The sequence below is a fragment of the Mesoplodon mirus genome, assembly GCF_964341445.2.
Source record: "Mesoplodon mirus genome assembly, chromosome: 9".
In the NCBI taxonomy this organism is placed as follows: domain Eukaryota; kingdom Metazoa; phylum Chordata; class Mammalia; order Artiodactyla; family Ziphiidae; genus Mesoplodon; species Mesoplodon mirus.
In genome coordinates, this window is record NC_138985.1 from 97,081,614 (window position 1) to 97,100,430 (window position 18,817).

Below are 18,817 nucleotides of genomic sequence, written 5' to 3' on the forward strand. Positions count from 1 at the left end.
GATTCACAAAAACCAAAAAGAACACAAGCATAAAAGGAAAGCATCAAACCACAAAAAGAAAAACAAAGAAGATACAAAGAATCAACTGCAAAACAAAATTTTAAATGGCAATAAATACATATGTATCAATAATTACCTTAAATGTCAATGAACTGAATGCTCCAATCAAAACACATAGAGTGGGGCTTCCCTGGTGGCGCAGTGGTTGAGAGTCCGCCTGCCGATGCAGGGGACACGGGTTCGTGCCCCGATCCCGGAAGATCCCACATGCCGCGGAGCGGCTGGGCCCGCGAGCCATGGCCGCGGAGCCTGTGTGTCCGGAGCCTGTGCTCCGCAACGGGAGAGGCCACAGCAGTGAGAGGCCCGCGTACAGCAAAAAAAAAAAAACAACAAACAAACAAACAAAAAAAACACATAGAGTGGCAGACTGGATTAAATAAACAAGAGCCTACAATATGCTGCCTACAAGAGACCCACCTTAGGGCAAAGGACACACATGGATTGAAAGTGAGGGGATGGAAAAAGATATTTCATGCAAACAGAAATGACAAGAAAGCAGGAGCTGCAATACTCATAGACAAAATAGACTTTAAAGCAAAAGCTATAAAAAAAAATAAAGAGGGACGCTATATAATGATAAAAGGATCAATACAAGAAAAGGATTTTACACTTGTCAACATATATATACCTAATATAGGAGCACCCAAATACATAAAACAAATACTAATAAACATAAAGGGAGAAATTGATGGGAATACAATAATAGTAGGAGACTTTAACACCCTGCTCACATCAATGGACAGAGATGCTAAATGATACAACAGAACAGTTATATTTAATTGATATTTGCAGGACATTACATCCAAAAAAATCCCAGAACACACATTCTTTTCAAGTGCACATGGAACATTCTCTAGGAATGACCACATACTAGGGCACAAGATTCACCACAACAAATTTAAGAGTATAGAAATTATTTCAAGCATCTTCTCTGACCACAGCAGTATGAAACTAGAAATCAACCACCGGAAAAAGAACTGAGGGAGAATTAAAAAAACGATTACGGGCTTCCCTGGTGGCGCAGTGGTTGAGAGTCCGCCTGCCGATGCAGGGGACACGGGTTCGTGCCCCAGTCCGGGAAGATCCCACATGCCGCGGAGTGGCTAGGCCCGTGTGTCATGGCCACTGAGCCTGCACATCCGGAGCCTGTGCTCCACAATGGAAGAGGCCACAACAGTGAGAGGCCCGCATACCGCAAAAAAAAAAACAAACAAACAAAAAAAAAACTATTACATGGGGACTAAGCAACATCCTACTAAAAAACCAATGGGTCAACGAGGAAATCAAAAAGGAAATTAAAAAATTACCTTGATACAAATGACAATGAAAACACAACCATACAAAATCTATGGGATGCAGCAAAAGCAGTTTTAGAGGGAAGTTCATAGCAATACAGGCCTTCCTCAAAAAATATGAAAAATTTCAAAGAAACAATCTAACCTACCACCTAAAAGAATCAGAAAAAGAAGAACAAATAAAACCTAAAGTCAGCAGAAGGAAGGAAATAATAAAGATTGGGGAGGAAATAAATAAGATAGAGAGTAAAAAGACAATAGAAAAAAATCAATAAAACCAAGAGCTAGTTCTTTGAAAGGGTAAACAAAACTGACAAATCTCTGGCCAGGCTCACCAAGAAGAAAAGAGAGAGAACCCAAAATAAACAAAATAAGAAATGAAAAAGGAGAAAGCTCAAATGATACCACAAAAATACAAAAAAAACATAAGAGAATACTATAAACAATTATATGCAAACAAATTTGACAACCTAGAATAAATGGACAACTTTCTAGAAACATACAGCCCACCAAACTGAATCAAGAAGAAATACATAATTTGAACAGACCAATCACTAGAAGCAAAACAGAATCTGCAATGTAAAAATATGCCCACGGGGCTTCCCTGGTGGCGCAGTGGTTTAGAGTCCACCTGCTGATGCAGGGGACACGGGTTCGTGCCCCAGTCTGGGAAGATCCCACATGCCACGGAGCAGCTGGGCCCATGAGCCATGGCCACTGAGCCTACGTGTCCGGAGCCTGTGCTCCGCAACTGGAGAGGCCACAACAGTGAGAGGCCCACGTACCACACACACACAAAAAAATAAATTAAATTAAAATAAAATAAAATAAAAATACACCCTACAGGGACTTCCTTGGTGGCCCAGTGGTTAAGACTTCACCTTCCAATGCAGAGGGTGTGGGTTCGATCCCTGCTCAGGGAGCTAAGATCCCACACGCCTCATGGCCAAGAAACCAAAATACAAAACAGAAAGAAATATTGTAATGAATTCAGTAAGACTTTAAAAATGGTCCATATCAAAAAAACCTTAAAAACAAAAAAACTCCCTACAAACAAAAGTCCAGAACCAGATGTCTTCACAGGCAAATTCTACCAAACATACAAAGAATTTATACTGATCGTTCTCAAACTCTTCCAAAGGATTGAAGAGGAGGGAACACTCCCACAGACATTTTATGAAGCCACCATCACCCTGATATCAAAACCAAAGATACCACCAAAAAAAGAAAATTACATGCCAATGTCTTTGATGAATATAGATGCAAAAATTCTCAACAAAATATTAGCAAATTGATTCCAACAACACATAAAAAAGATCATACACCACAACCAAGTGGGATTCATCCCAAGTTCACAAGGATGGTTCAACACAGGCAAATCAATCAATGTAATACACCACATTAACAAAAGAAAAGTCAAAAACCAAATAATCATCTCAACAGATGCAGAAAAAGCATTTGACAAAATTCAACATCCATTCATGATAAAAACTCTTACCAAAGTGGGTATAGAAGGAACATATCTCAACATAATAACAGACATTTATGACAAACCCATAGCCAATATAATACTCAATGGTGAAAAGCTGAAAGCCTTCCTGCTTAAAATCTGAGAAGGATGCCCATTCTCACTTCTATTCAACACAGTATTGGAAGTCTTAACCATAGCAACCAGACAAGAAAAAGAAATAAAACGTATTCAAATTGGAAGGAAAGAGGTAAAATTATCACTATATGCAGATGACATGATACTATATATAGAAAACCTTAAGGACTCCACACAAAAACTACTAGATCTAATAAATGAATTCAACAAAGTAGCAGGATACAAGATTAACATTCAGAAATCAGTTGCATTTCTTTATGCTAACAATAAAATATCAGAAAGGGAATGTAAAAAAGCAATACCTTTCAAAAATCACACACACACACACACAAAACCCCAAGGAATAAAACTGACCAAGGAGGTGAAAGACTTATACGTTGAGAACTATAAAACATTAATAAAGGGACTTCACTGGTGGCGCAGTGGTTGAGAATCTGCCTGCCAGTGGAGGGGACATGGGTTCAATCCCTGGTCCAGGAAGATCCCACATGCACCGGAGCAACTAAGCCTGTCCACCACAACTACTGAGCCTGCGCTCTAGAGCCCTCAAGCCACAACTACTGAGCCCACGTGCCACAACTACTGAAGCCCATGTGCCTAGAGCCCGTGCTCTGCTACAAGAGAAGCCACTGCAATGAGAAGCCTGCACACCACAAAAGAGAGTAGCCCCTACTCGCTGCAACTAGAGAAAGCCCGCGTGCAGCAACGAAGAACACAGCCAAAAAAAAAAAAAAAAAAAAAAGACTTAAACATAAGACATGACACCATAAAATTCGTAGAAGAGAGCATAGGCAAATCATTCTCTGTAATATATCATACCAATGTTTTCATAGGTTAGCCTCCCAAGGCAACAGAAGTAAAAACAAAATAAACAAATGGGACCTAATCAAACTTACAAGCTTTTGCATAGCAGAGGAAACCATAAAAGCAAAACAAAACAAAACAAAACTATGAAAAGACAACCTATGGAATGGGAAAAAATATCTGCAAATTATGCAACTAACAAGGGCTTAATCTCCAAAGTATACAAACAGCTCATACAACTCAACAACAACAACAAAACAACCCAATTGAAAAATGGGCAGAAGACCTTAATAGACAATTCTCCAAAGAAGACATACACATGGCCAGTAGGCACATGAAAAGACGCTCAGCATCACTAATTATTAGAGAAATGCAAATCAAAACTACAATGAGGTACCACCTCACACCGGTCAGATGGCCATCATTAAAAAGTCTACCAATAACAAATGCTGGAGAGGGTGTAGAGAAAAGGGAACCCTCCTACACTGTTGCTGGGAATGTAAATTGGTGCAGTCACTATGGAAAACAGTATGGAGGTTCCTCAGAAAACTAAAAATAGAATTACCATATGATCCAGCAATCCCACTCCTGGGCAAATACTTGGACAAAGCTATAATTCAAAATGATACATGCGTAGGACCTGTGAAGAAGGGGAGAGGCAGCATGTGGAAAGGGGGGCCTCTGGAGTGTGGTGCTCCAGAGTTTTCAGAGCACACTGAACACAGCAAAAAACTGGAATATCTGCAGAGGAACTCAAGAGAGTGATCAACATTAATGTGTCAGAAGATCGGAAGAAGAACCAAGATGGCGGAGTAGAAGGACGTGCTCTCACTCCCTCTTGTGAGAACACCAGAATCACAACTAGCTGCTGGACAATCATCGACAGGAAGACACTGGAACCCACCAAAGAAGATACCCCACATCCAAAGACAAAGGAGAAGCCACAGTGAGATGGTAGGAGGGGCGCAATCACAGTAAAATCAAATCCCATAACTGGTGGGTGGGTGACTCACAGACTGGCAAACACTTAGGCCACAGAAGTCCACCCACTGGAGTGATGGTTCTGAGCCCCATGTCAGGCTTCCCAACCTGGGGATCCAGCAACAGGAGGAAAAATTCCTAGAGAATCAGATATTGAAGCCTAGTGGGAATTGATTGCAGGACTCCGACAGGTTTGGGGAAAACAGAGACTCCACTCTTGGAGGGCACACACAAACTAGTGTGCGCATTGGGACCCAGGGGAAGGGGCAGTGACCTCAGGGGACACTGAACCAGACCTACCTGCTAGTGTTGGAGGGTCTCCTGCAGAGGCAGGGGGTGGCTCTGTTTCACCGTGGGGACAAGGACACCAGCAGCAGAAGTTCTGGGAAGTACTCCTTGGCATGAGCCCTCCCAGAGTCTGTCATTAGCCCCACCAAAGAGCCCAGGTAGGCTCCAGTGTTGGGTTGCTTCAGGCCAAACAACCAACAGGGAGGGAACCCAGCCCCACCCATCAACAGTAAAGTGGATTAAACTTTTACTGAGCTCTGCCCACCAGAGCAACAGTCAGCTCTACTAACCACCAGTCCCTCCCATCATGCTTCTTAGATAGCCTCATCCACCAGAGGGCAGAGAGCAGAACCAAGAAGAACTACACTCCTGCAGCCTGACATTCACAGAAAGATAGACAAGATGAAAAGGCAGAGGGCTATGTACCAGATGAAGGAACAAGATAAAACCCCAGAAAAACAACTAAATGAAGTGGACATAGGCAACCTTCCAGAAAAAGAATTCAGAATAATGAGAGTGAAGATGATCCAGGACCTCGGAAAAAGAATGGAGGCAAAGATCGAGAAGATGCAAGAAGTGTTTAACAAAGACCTAGAAGAATTAAAGAACAAACAAACAGAGATGAACAATACAATAACTGAAATGAAAAATACAATAGAAGGAATCAATAGCAGAATAACTGAGGCAGAAGAACAGGTAAGTGACCTGGAAGACAGAATGGTGGAATTCACTGCTGTAGAACAGAATAAAGAAAAAAGAATGAAAAGAAATGAAGACAGCCTAAGAGACCTCTAGGACAACATTAAACACAACAACATTCGCATTATAGGGGTCCCAGAAGGAGAACAGAGAGAGAAAGGACCAGAGAAAATATTTGAAGAGATTATAGTTGAAAATTCCCCTAACATAGGAAAGGAAACAGCCACCCAAGTCCAGGAAGCGCAGTGAGTCCCATACAGGATAAACCCAAGGAGAAACACGCTGAGACACATAGGAATCAAATTGGCAAAAATTAAAGACAAAGAAAAATTATTGAAAGCAGCAAGGGAAAAACGACAAATAACATACAACGGAACTCCCATAAGGTTAACAGCTGATTTCTCAGCAGAAACTCTACAAGTCAGAAGGGAGGGGCATGATATACTTATATGATGGAAGGGAAGAACCTACAACAAAGATTACTCGACATGGCAGGGATCTCATTCAGATTTGATGGAGAAATCAAAAGCTTTACAGACAAGCAAAAGCTAAGAGAATTCGGCACCACCAAACCACCGCTACAACAAATGCTAAAGGAACTTCTCTAAGTGGGAAACACAAGAGAAGAAACGGACCTACAAAAACAAACCCAAAACAACTAAGAAAATGGTCAAAGGAACAAACATATTGATAATTACCTTAAACGTGAATGGATTAAATGCTCCATTCAAAAGACACAGGCTTGCTGAATGGATACAAAAACAAGTCCCATATATATGCTGCCTACAAGAGACCCACTTCAGACCTAGGGACACAGAGAGACTGAAAGTGAGGGGATGGAAAAAGATATTCCATGCAAATGGAAATCAAAAGAAAGCTGGAGTAGCTATACTCACACTAGGTAAAATAGACTTTAAAATGAAGAATGGGGTTTCCTTGGTGGCACAGTGGTTGGGAGTCCGCCTGCTGATTCAGGGGACACGGGTTCGTGCCCCGGTCCGGGGCGTTCCCACATGCTGTGGAGCAGCTACCGTGAGCCATGGCCGCTGAGCCTGTGCGTCCGGGGCCTGTGCTCCACGGCGGGAGAGGCCACGGCAGTGAGAGGACCACGTACCCCCCCCGCCAAAAAAAAACAAGAAGAATGTTAGAAGAGACAAGGAAGAACACTACATAATGATCAAGGGATCAATCCAAGAAGAAGATATAACAATTATAAATATATATGCAGGGCTTCCCTGGTGGCGCAGTGGTTGAGAGTCCACCTGCCGATGCAGGGGACACGGGTTCGTGCCCCGGTCCGGGAAGATCCCACATGCTGCGGAGCGGCTGGGCCCGTGAGCCATGGCTGCTGAGCCTGCGCGTCCGTGGCCTGTGCTCCGCAACGGGAGAGGCCACAACAGTGAGAGGCCCGCAGAGAGCAAAAAATAAATAAAAATTAAAAAAATATATATATATATGCACCCAACACAGGAGCACCTCAATACATAAGGAAACTGCTAACAGCTATAAAAGAGGAAATCGACAGTAACACAATAATAGTGCAAGACTTTAGGTTGCTGCACGCGGACTTTCTCTAGTTGCGGGGAGTGGGGGCTACTCTTCGTTGCGGTGCGTGGGCTTCTCATTGAGGTGCCTTCTCTTGTTGCAGAGCACGGGCTCTCGGCACGTGGGCATCACTAGTTGTGGCACACGGGCTCAGTAGTTGTGGTGCATGGGCTTAGTTGCTCCACGGCATGTGGGATCCTCCAGGACCAGGGCTCGAACCTGTGTCCCCCGCATTGACAGGCAGATTCTTAACCACTGTGCCACCAGGGAAGTCCCTAAGAGCCCACTTTAAATGCAGTTACACAATGACATCATGATAAGAAATGCTATAGGAATATAGACATAGAAAAAAAATTATCATCACTCACATATTCCCTGAGCATTTTCTGCTGGAGAATCTGAACTTCATAATGAGGGTACTAATATATTACATGCTTCTGATAGTAAGTTCTTATCACTTGAGAAATATCATTAAACGTTATATCTCTGCAGCTTAATCCTTCTTAACCTGAAATATACCTTTAGAAATAATATTTTAACAGTTTGAGAAAATTCAGCTATTTCATAGCTATTTACCTAAATATTTATGTGAGATAATTATGAAAGCATTCTATTAATAATTTTTTGAAGACATTGTAATAACAATTTAGTCTTAGAATTTAAAAAAAAAAAAAAAAAAAAAAAATAGTGCAAGACTTTAACACCTCACTTACACCAATGGACAGATCACCGAAAATGAAAATAAATAAGGAAACAGAAGCTTTAAATGACACAATAGACCAGAGAGATTTAATTGATACTTATAGCACATTGCATCCAAAAACAGCAGATTACACTTTCTCTCAAGTGCGCACAGAACATTTTCCAGGATATATCACATCTTGGGTCACAAATCAAGCCTTGGTAAATTTAAGAAAATTGAAATCATATAAAGCATCTTTTCTGACCACAATGCTATGAGATTAGAAATGAACTACACGAAAGAAAATGTAAAAAAACACAATACATGGAGGCTAAACAATACGTTACTAAATAACCCAGAGATCACTGAAGAAATCAAAGAGGAAATCAAAAAATACCTAGAGACAAATGACAATGAAAACACGATGATCCAAAACCTATGGGATGCAGCAAAAGCAGTTCTAAGGGTGAAGTTTATAGCTATACAAGCCTACCTCAAGAAACAAGAAAAATCTCAAGTAAACAACCAAACCTTACACCTAAAGGAACTAGAGAAAGAAGAACAAACAAAACCCAAAGTTAGCAGAAGGAAAGAAATCATAAAGATCAGAGCAGAAATAAATGAAATAGAAACAAAGAAAACAATAGCAAAGATCAATAAAACTAAAACCTGGTTCTTTGAGAAGATAAATAAAATTGATAAACCATTAGCCACACTCATCAAGAAAAAGAGGGAGGGCCTCCCTGGTGGCGCAGTGGTTGAGAGTCCGCCTGCCGATGCAGGGGATACGGGTTCGTGCCCCGGTCTGGGAGGATCCCATATGCCGCGGAGCGGCTGGGCCCGTGAGCCATGGCCGCTGGGCCTGCGCGTCCGGAGCCTGTGCTCCGCAACGGGAGAGGCCACAACAGTGAGAGGCCCGCATACCGCAAAAAGAAAAAAAAAAAAAAAAAAAAAAAGAAAAAGAGGGAGAGGACTCAAATCAATAAAATTAGAAATGAAAAAGGAGAAGTTACAACAGACACTGCAGAAATACAAAGCATCCTAAGAGACTACTACAAGCAACTCTATGCCAATAAAATGGAAACCTGGAAGAAATGGACAAATTATTAGAAAGTTATAACCTCCCCAGACTGAACCAGGAAGAAACAGAAAATATGAACAGACCAATCACAAGTAATTAAATTGAAACTGTGATTTAAAATCTTCCAAGAAACAAAAGTCCAGGACCACATGGCTTCACAGGTGAACTCTATCAAACATTTAGAGAAGAGCTAGCTCGCATCCTTCTCAAACTCTTCCAAAAAATTGCAGAGGAAGGAACACTCCCAAACTCATTCTATGAGGCCACCATGACCCTGATACCAAAACCAGACAAAGATACTACAAAAAAAGAAAATTACAGACCAATATCACTGATGAATATAGATGCAAAAATCCTCAACAAAATACTAGCAAGCAGAATCCAACAACACATTAAAAGGATCATACACCATGTTCAAGTGGGATTTATCCCAGGGATGCAAGGATTCTTCAATATATGCAAATCAATCAATGTGATACACCATTTTAACAAATTGAAGAATAAAAATCATACGATCATCTCAATACATGCAGAAAAAGCTTTGACAAAATTCAACACCCATTTATGATAAAAACTCTCCAGAAAGTGGGCATAGAGGGAAACTACTTCAACATAATAAAGGCCATATATGACAAACCCACAGCAAACATCATTCTCAATGGTGAAAAACTGAAAGCATTTCCTCTAAGATCAGGAATGACACAAGGATGTCCACTCTCACCACGATTATTCAACATAGTTTTGGAAGTCCTAGCCACGGAAATCAGAGAAGAAAAAGAAATAAAAGGAATACAAATTAGAAAAGAAGTAGTAAAACTGTCACTGTTTGCAGATGACATGATACTATACATAGAGAATGCTAAAAATGCCACCAGAAAACTACTAGAGCTAATCAATGAATTTGGTAACATTGCAGGATACAAAATTAATGCACAGAAGTCTCTTGCATTCCTATACACTAATGATGAAAAATCTGAAAGAGAAATTATGGCAACACTCCCATTTATCACTGCAACAAAAAGAATAAAATACCTAGGAATAAACCTACCCAGGGAGACAAAAGACCTGTATGCAGAAAACTAAAAGACACTGATGAAAGAAATTAAAGATGATACCAACAGATGGAGAGATATACCATGTTCCTGGACTGGAAGAATCAATATTGTGAAAATGACTATACTACCCAAAGCAATCTACAGATTCAATGCAATCCCTATCAAATTACCAATGGCATTTTTTACAGAAATAGGACAAATCGTCTTAAAATTTGTATGGAGACACAAAAGACCCCGAATAGCCAAAGCAGTCTTGAGGGAAAAAAACGGAGCTGGAGGAATCAGACTCCCTGACTTCAGACTATGTACTACAAAGCTACAGTAATCAAGACAATATGGTACCGGCACAAAAACAGAAACATAGATATCAATGGAACAAGATAGAAAGCCCAGAGATAAACCCATGCACCTATGGTCAACGAATCTATGACAAAGGAGGCAAAGATATACAATGGAGAAAAGACAGTCTCTTCAATAAGTGGTGCTGGGAAAACTGGACAGCTACATGTAAAAGAATGAAATTAGAACACTCCTTAACACCATACTAAAAATAAACTCAAAATGGATTAGAGACCTAAATGTGTGACCAGACACTATAAAACTCTTAGAGGAAAACATAGGAAGAACACTCTTTGATGAAAATCACAGCAAGATCTTTTTTGATCCACCTCCTAGAGTAATGGAAATAAAAACAAAAATAAACAAATGGGACCTAATGAAACTTCAAAGCTTTTGCACAGCAAAGGAAACCATAAACAAGATGAAAAGACAACCCTCAGAATGGGAGAAAATATTGGCAAACGAATCAATGGACAAAGGATTAATCTCCAAAATATATAAACAGCTCATGCACCTCAATATTAAAAAAACAAACAATCCAATCCAAAAATTTGCAGAAGACCTAAATAGACATTTCTCCAAAGAAGACATACTGATGGCCAAGAAGCACATGAAAAACTGCTCAACATCACTAATTATTAGAGAAATGCAAATCAAAACTACAATGAGGTATCACCTCACACCAGTTAGAATGGGCATCATCAGAAAATCTACAAACAACAAATGCTGGAGAGGGTGTGGAGGAAAGGGAACCCTCTTACACTGTTGGTGGGAATGTAAATTGATACAGCCACTATGGAGGACAGTATGGAGGTTCCTTAAAAAACTAAAAATAGCATTACCATATGACCCAGCAATCCCACACTGGGCATATACCCAGAGAAAAGCATAATTCAAAAAGACACATGCACCCCAATGTTCATTGCAGCACTATTTACAATAGCCAGGTCATGGAAGCAACCTAAATGCCCACTGACAGACGAATGGATAAAGAAGTTGTGGCACATATATACAATGGAATATTACTCAGCCATAAAAAGGAACAAAATTGAGTCATTTGTTGAGATGTGGATGGATCTAGAGACTGTCATACAGAGTGAAGTAAGTCAGAAAGAGAAAAACAAATATCGTATATTAATGCATGTATGTGGAACCTAGAAAAATGGTACAGATGAACCAGTTTGCAGGGCGGAAGTTGAGACACAGATGTAGAGAACGTATGGACACCAAGGGGGGGAAACCATGGTGGGGTGGGGATGGTGGTGTGCTGAATTGGGCGATTGGGATTGACATGTATACACTGATGTGTATAAAACTGATGACTAATAAGAACCTGCAGTATAAACAAACAAACAAACAAAGCAACTAATACTAAACTTTCTTTGCGTTATTTGTATGGAAATATGTTAATATGTTTCAGACGTTACATGAAATTTCTAAAAATCTTATATGTTCTGGTATAATGTTATAAGTCATAATTCTAGTTATTACTTTAAAATGTATATCTCAGAAATAACTAAATTTCCTTGTCAACTGCATTATTATGAACTTTCATCAAATCTTTAACCGTGGTCATTTTTAAGTCTTTTGTCATTTACAGACAGTTCTGGGTGTACTCTGATGCTTTTGCAAAAATGTTCCTATAAAAGGGTTTCATCTTCAAGGAATTCATGGAAAAGACTCTGACAAGTACAGGTTTCTGGTAACTGACTCTACTGCTGAACTGAATGAATAAGCATTTTCAGAACTCTAATGGAAAACTGATGAATTCATGAAAGTGCTAAGAAAAGATCAAGATAAAAAAAATTAATTACATGGGACTGAGTGAACTGATGAGGATGATTATAATTTTTGTGACTTTCTGTTTGAAAAAAAAAAATCCCACAAGGACTCAGAGGCAAAAAATATACAAATCAATTTTCACTGCAAAGTAAAGGAGCTGTTACAGTGGAGGAATACTGGACTGAATGTCAATATTATGACATAGTGTGAGTGTGTTTCGTGTTTGGTAATTGCAATCATTGCTGCTTTTGTTGTGGTCATCTGTTTACAATGCTTGGTGTCAGTTTATCTCTTGTAAAAATAGAATACAGTGTGTGTGTGTGTGTGTGTGAAAAAAAAAGATACATGCACCCCTATGTTCATAGCAGCACTATTCACAATAACCGAAACATGGAAATAACCTAAGTGTCCATCAATGGATGAATGGATAAAGAAGATGTGATATATACAATGGAATACTACTCAGCCATAACAAAGAATGAAATAATGCCATTTGCAGCAACATGGATGCAACTAAAGATTATCATACTAAGTGAAGTAAGTCAGAAAGAGAAAGACAAATGCCATATGATACCACCTACATATGGAATCTAAAATATGGCATAAATGAAACTATCTATGAAACAGAAACAGACTCACAGACATAGAGATCAGACTTGTGGTTGCCAAGGTGGGTAGGGAGGGATAAGGATGGACTGGGAGTTTGGGGTTGGTAGATGCAAGCTATTACATTTAGGATGGACAAACAACAAGGTCCTACTGTATAGCACAGGGAACTATATTCAATCTCTTGGGATAAACCATAATGGAAAAGAATATGAAAAAGAATGTCTATATGTGTACAACTGAGTCACTTTGCTGTACAGCAGAGATTGGCACAGCATTGTAAATCAACTATACTTCAATTTTTTAAAAAGTGTTAAAAATAAATAATTGAAATCAGGATCTTGAAGTGATAGCTACGTCCCCATATTCATTGCAGCACTATTTGCAATATCTAGTGAAGATACAGAAACAACTGAAATGTCCATGGACAGAGGAATGTATACAGAAAATGCAGTATAAACATACAATAAATATTATTCAGCCTTAAAGAAGAGGGAAATGACACCATTTGCAACAACATGGAAGGCATGCTAAATGAAGTCAGTCAGTCACAAAAGGACAAAAGGACTGCATGATTCCTCTTACATGAAGCATCTAAAACAGTCAAACTTACAGAAGCAGACAATAGAATGGGGATTGCCAGGGTCAGTGGGGGAAGGGAAAATGGGGACTTGCTCAATGGGTATAAGTTTTCAGTTATACAAGGTGAATAAGTTCAAAAGATCTCTGAAAATCGTAGTGCATATGGTTAACAATTCAGTAATGCACACTTAAGAATTTGTTAAGAGGGTACATTTCATGCTCAGTGTTCTTACCATAAAAAAAAGGGAGCACAAGGAAATTTTGGAGGTGATGGATATGTTTATTACCTTGATTATGATGATGGTTTCATAAGTGTATGCATACTCATCAATTTGTATACATTAAATGTGTCCAACCTTTATTTATGAATATACTTCAACAAAGGTATAAAAAAGTTAAAGCTATTGAAAACATTAAAAAAATTAAAATAGGGCTTCCCTGGTGGCGCAGTGGTTGAGAGTCCGCCTGCCGATGCGGGGGACACGGGTTCGTGCCCCGGTCCGGGAAGATCCCAGATGCCGCGGAGCGGCTGGGCCCGTGAGCCATGGCCGCTGGGCCTGTGCGTCCGGAGCCTGTGCTCCGCAACGGGAGAGGCCACAACAGTGAGAGGCCCGCGTATAGCAAAAAAAAAAAAATTAAAATAAAAAATAAAAGGCATCATAATAATTTTTAATTTTATCTTTATTTATGGAGGTAGCTATTATTATGCCCATTTCATTGCTAAGACACTGGGGGCCAAATGGCACAGAATTAGGTAAGTCTCCCAGGGCCACCTGGCAAATAAATGGTGTTTGCAGACCTCCTTATTATTATCATTCTTCTTCTTATTTTTTTTAACAATTCAGTGGTTTTTAGTATTATATTTAGAGTTGTACAGTCATTACCATCATTTAATTTTAGGACACTTCCAAAAGTAATCCCATACCCATTAGGAATCACTCCCCATTTCCCCCTCCCCTTGACAATTCTAATCTACTTTGTTTCTATTTCCATAGGATTTTTATATCTCCCTAATGTACTCACATAATTTTTTAAAAAATCAACTTACAGAGCTTTTAAAGAACACAATGCTGTATAGTTACCAATAGAACTATTTATTTTAACTTGAATAAGTCACTTTAAAACTTCAGAGTACAAACCTAGATCTTTTTCCCCTGAATTGCTTGTTTTCTTTCTTTCTTTTTTTGGTACGCGGGCCTCTCACTGTTGTGGCCTCTCCCGTTGCGGAGCACAGGCTCCGGAAGCGCAGGCTCAGCGGCCATGGCTCACGGACCAGCCGCTCCACGGCATGCGGGATCCTCCCAGACCGGGGCACGAACCCATGTCCCCTGCATCGGCAGGCGGACTCTCAACCACTGCACCACCAGGGAAGCCCCCTTTTTTTTAAAAAATAATAATTCTTTTTTTTAAATAAATTTATTTATTTATTTTTGGCTGTGTTGGGTCTTCGTTTCTGTGCGAGGGCTTTCTCTAGTGTGGCGAGCAGGGGCCAGTCTTCATCACAGTGCGCGGGCCTCTCTATCGCAGCCTCTCTTGTTGCGGACCACAGGCTCCAGACACGCAGGCTCAGTAGCTGTGTTTTCTTGAACTTTATTCCTCAGGTATTATAATCACTAACTGCAAACAGCTTCTCTTTGAATTCTCTTTGGCAAGAATCCAACTTTTTACTTTTTTTAAAAAAGAAGCAACTCTGAAGAGAAAGAATTAGGCAGATAGTTTATGGCTTCTGTATTTCTTATTCTAGATTTAGAAAACTTCCTTATTTGATTCAACATTAGGCACTTGATGAAAAAATAAAATGCGAAAAAGAAAATGTTTCAGATTGTTTTCCTGACATAAGACACCTCGCCTAGTTAGTGAGCTGATGTGTATCTTGTTTCCAAGGTAGAATGTAAACTCTCTCAGAAGGGAGATCAAGGCACTCATTCATTACTTCACATCTGCCCTGTACACTGCATGGGCGCTTTATATTTTATTATAGGTCCCAATTATAAGTATGAAATCAGAAAGAAAAACCTAAATTTGTTCTCCAACTTGGGGGGAAATGGTTAAAAATGCTCACTTCTCCCTACAAGTCAGTTTAGCATTTCAATTCATACTTAGTGTTCCAAGGAAGCTATATAAGAAGCACAGTTCCTGCTCTATAAAAATTTATTAGCGTTCCACTGTGATGTCCCAAGATAAAGTCACAAATTATGAGAAAGCCAAATCTACAAAAAACCTTCGAAGACCATCTGGTCCAGCCAGCTCTTATTTTCTTTATCTGAAATATGATAAGTTGGAGTTGCCCAAGCAAATCAGGACAAAGCCGCTATTCAGTTTGGGGTACCACTCATTAAACTAACAAATGTACCCCTTACCACATTATGGAAAACCCATTGTTGTATGCAAACATTCAGATGTACAAGAAAGATAAGGAGGGCTTCCCTGGTGGTGCAGTGGTTGAGAGTCCGCCTGCCAATGCAGGGGACACGGGTTCGTGCCCCAGTCTGGGAAGATCCCACATGCTGCGGAGCGGCTGGGCCCGTGAGCCATGGCCGCTGAGCCTGCGCGTCCGGAGCCTGTGCTCCGCGGCGGGAGGGGCCACAGCAGTGAGAGGCCTGCGTACCGCAAAAAAAAAAAAAAAGAAAGAAAGATAAGGAATGATGGTTTTGGGGGTTTTTTTTAAAACAAATTATTCGAAGTATTCTAAATAGAAGATCCAATAATGCAGAAGAACATCCTGTAAAGTTAGATTTACCCACAACTTTTCAGGAACAGCTCATAAAACAGGGTATATGTATATTGAAACAAAAGTTGTTAGAAGGGGAACCTATTACGAGCTTCAGGCTTTGCACCTGCATCTCATTTAATCCTTCAAAACCCTGTGAAGCTGGCAAAGCAATCACTGCCCTTTCACAGCTAAGAAAACAGACTCAGGGAGACCAAGTAATTTAGCTAAGGGCTCACAACTGGTTAAAAAAGAAATTTAAAAAGGCCCTAAGTTACTAACATAACATATTCTGATGTCATACAGCCTTTGGCAAGGTTTAATTCAATGGCATATTCAACACAAACATTACACTATTATTCTCTGACCTTCATTTCCATGGCTGGCCTGATTTTATCACATTTTTATATTTTTAAACCAATTTCCAAAGTGACCTTTCTTTGAAGTGTACCAGCTGACAGCTGGTACAGCTGTGAATGTACTGTAAATGACAGGATACATCTTTTTTTCATTTTCACATCCCTCACTGCCTACTCCAGAGAATGACAAATGAAAGATTTTAATCAACACTTTTTGCACATTAACATTTCAAGCTCTGTAATCGCAAAAATTAATCCCACAGAGTTTACCTTAAGCAAACTGGTTGCTTCAGAGTGACTTAATCAATGTTATCATGAAAATAAAATACATTTCTAGCAGGCACCACAGGAGGAATTGGGTGACCAAAGCCTCAGGGCTGGGCTTCCCTGGTGGCGCAGTGGTTGGGAGTCCGCCTGCCGATGCGGGGGACGCGGGTTCGTGCCCCGGTCCGGGAGGATCCCACGTGCCGCGGAGCGGCTGGGCCCGTGAGCCATGGCCGCTGAGCCTGAGCGTCCGGAGCCTGTGCTCCGCAACGGGAGAGGCCACAGCAGTGAGGGGCCGGCGTACCGCAAAAAAAAAAAAAAAAAAAAAAAAAAGCCTCAGGGCTCTCAAGCTCAAAAATAACAGGAAAGTTGAAAAAGGTATTGGACTAGGAGTTTAGATTCCTGGATTCCACTTCTGGTTCTGCCACTTACAAGTAGTAAGAGCCGACCTAACTTCCTGGGACATGTTTCACTTTCAGTAAAACAGAGAATATAATTCTTGACCTATCTTGTACACAAGATTGTTCTGATGGTCAATGGAGATAATGTGCAGATTTAAAAACATGGTGCTAAACAGCACCATAGATATTATTTTATAGATGGAAAAAGGAAGCCCAGAGAGGCTAAATAACTTGAAAACGTCACACAGCCAGGGGATGACAGAGCCGAAGACGGAAACCCCTGAGATTTTCAGTCCTGAGCTTTTAGAGTCCACCTGTTGTCTTTTCTCTAACAGCTTCTACTCAATGAACTTTGCACATTATTACTCAACATTATTTGCGCGCCACCTCAATAAAACTACCCTGGTATCCCTTTAGGAAAGTGTCATAACCATTCTTGATTTATAAAGCTACACCTCAAAATGCAAGCTTCCTGATGTAATATCTTAATGCTGGAAAGGCTATCCCCGGTGAATTCGACCGACCTTCAGCATAAGAATTCGTTCTACTACATCCGCGAGAGGTATATTGGGCAAAGTACTCACAACCATCTCTAAGACCAATAAAAGAACTTCTTTGCAGGCTACTTAAAACAACTGAAACTTTCTTTGCAGCGTGTACCAAATCAGACTGCTTTTTAAGTCCAAGCTTTGCTCACGTCATATATATGGCGTTAGCAGGATCGAGAAAAGAGCTGGAGGAACCTTGGGTTCCGCCACGAGCTCCCTGCCGACCTTGGGAAAAAAACTCTCCAGGCTTCAATCCCCCCAGAGTGTGAAAAGAGGGTGACGACAGCAAACACCCCCAGTGTTCCCCTCGAGGGATGCTGAGAAACTATTGGGCGGGAGAGCGGACGGTGCGCAGGATGACGGTGCAGCCGACTCAACGGGGTCCCAAGCAGCCCAGGGCAGACACTGGGCGCAGGCGGTCCCACCCTGGGACCCGCCCGGCTCGGGGTGGGGGGGGGTACTGCGCGTGGGGGCGCCCCTCCTCCGGTTTCTTTAGTGCGACAGGCGGGGTTCACTCACCGGGCCAGGAGCTCTAGGAAGATCACGTTACTGCAGCAGCCTGCAAAAACCAGGCCCACCGCGAAGGCAGGGCGCATGGCCGGGGCAGGGTAAGGGGAGCGAGCGCGCAGAGGAAGCGCCCGCCTAGACTGCTACCCCAGGAAACCCGGCTGCCGCCTCGCCGCAGCACTGAACATCACCACCGTCCCGGAGTGCTGCTGTCCCGGGGCCGTTGCTGTCTCCCTTTTCCCGGCGGCCGCCACCAACGCTGCCGGTGAGGAGCTGTAGTTAGCCGTCAGCCGGGGCCCCATTCATCCGAAGGGATGTCCGAGTCCGGGCCAGACTACAGTTCCCAGAATGCTGCGCGCCCGTACGTCCGGCTGCGTCGTAACTCGCCTCTGCCCGGCAGCCCCACCGGAGAGGAGAGACAGGCGAGGCGCCCGTCATGCCTCGCGCGGTAGCAAGCCGCGGGGCTTGCTGGGAAGTGAAGTTCTAACGCTGTTAATGTTGTTTCTTAAGAGGCCGCCAAGGGCTCTGAAAGGGATTCGTCCAGCACTTTCACGGTAAACTCACAGCTGACGGCACTAGAGGTACACACCTGAGACTGCTTGATCGTTAGAAGTATTCTAGTA

General features: G+C 41.5%; 1 protein-coding gene across 1 annotated transcript in view; it reads right to left on the reverse strand.

Moving 5' to 3' along the window:
- Positions 1-18,582, reverse strand: part of SLC35B4 (solute carrier family 35 member B4) — a 38,794-nt gene extending 20,212 nt beyond the window's left edge. The window contains exon 1 of the mRNA XM_082632958.1: positions 18,207-18,582. Coding sequence (XP_082489084.1) covers positions 18,207-18,283 — 77 coding nt within the window. The 5' untranslated portion in view covers positions 18,284-18,582. The remainder of the gene's footprint in view (positions 1-18,206) is intronic.
- Positions 18,583-18,817: the final 235 nt, after the last annotated feature.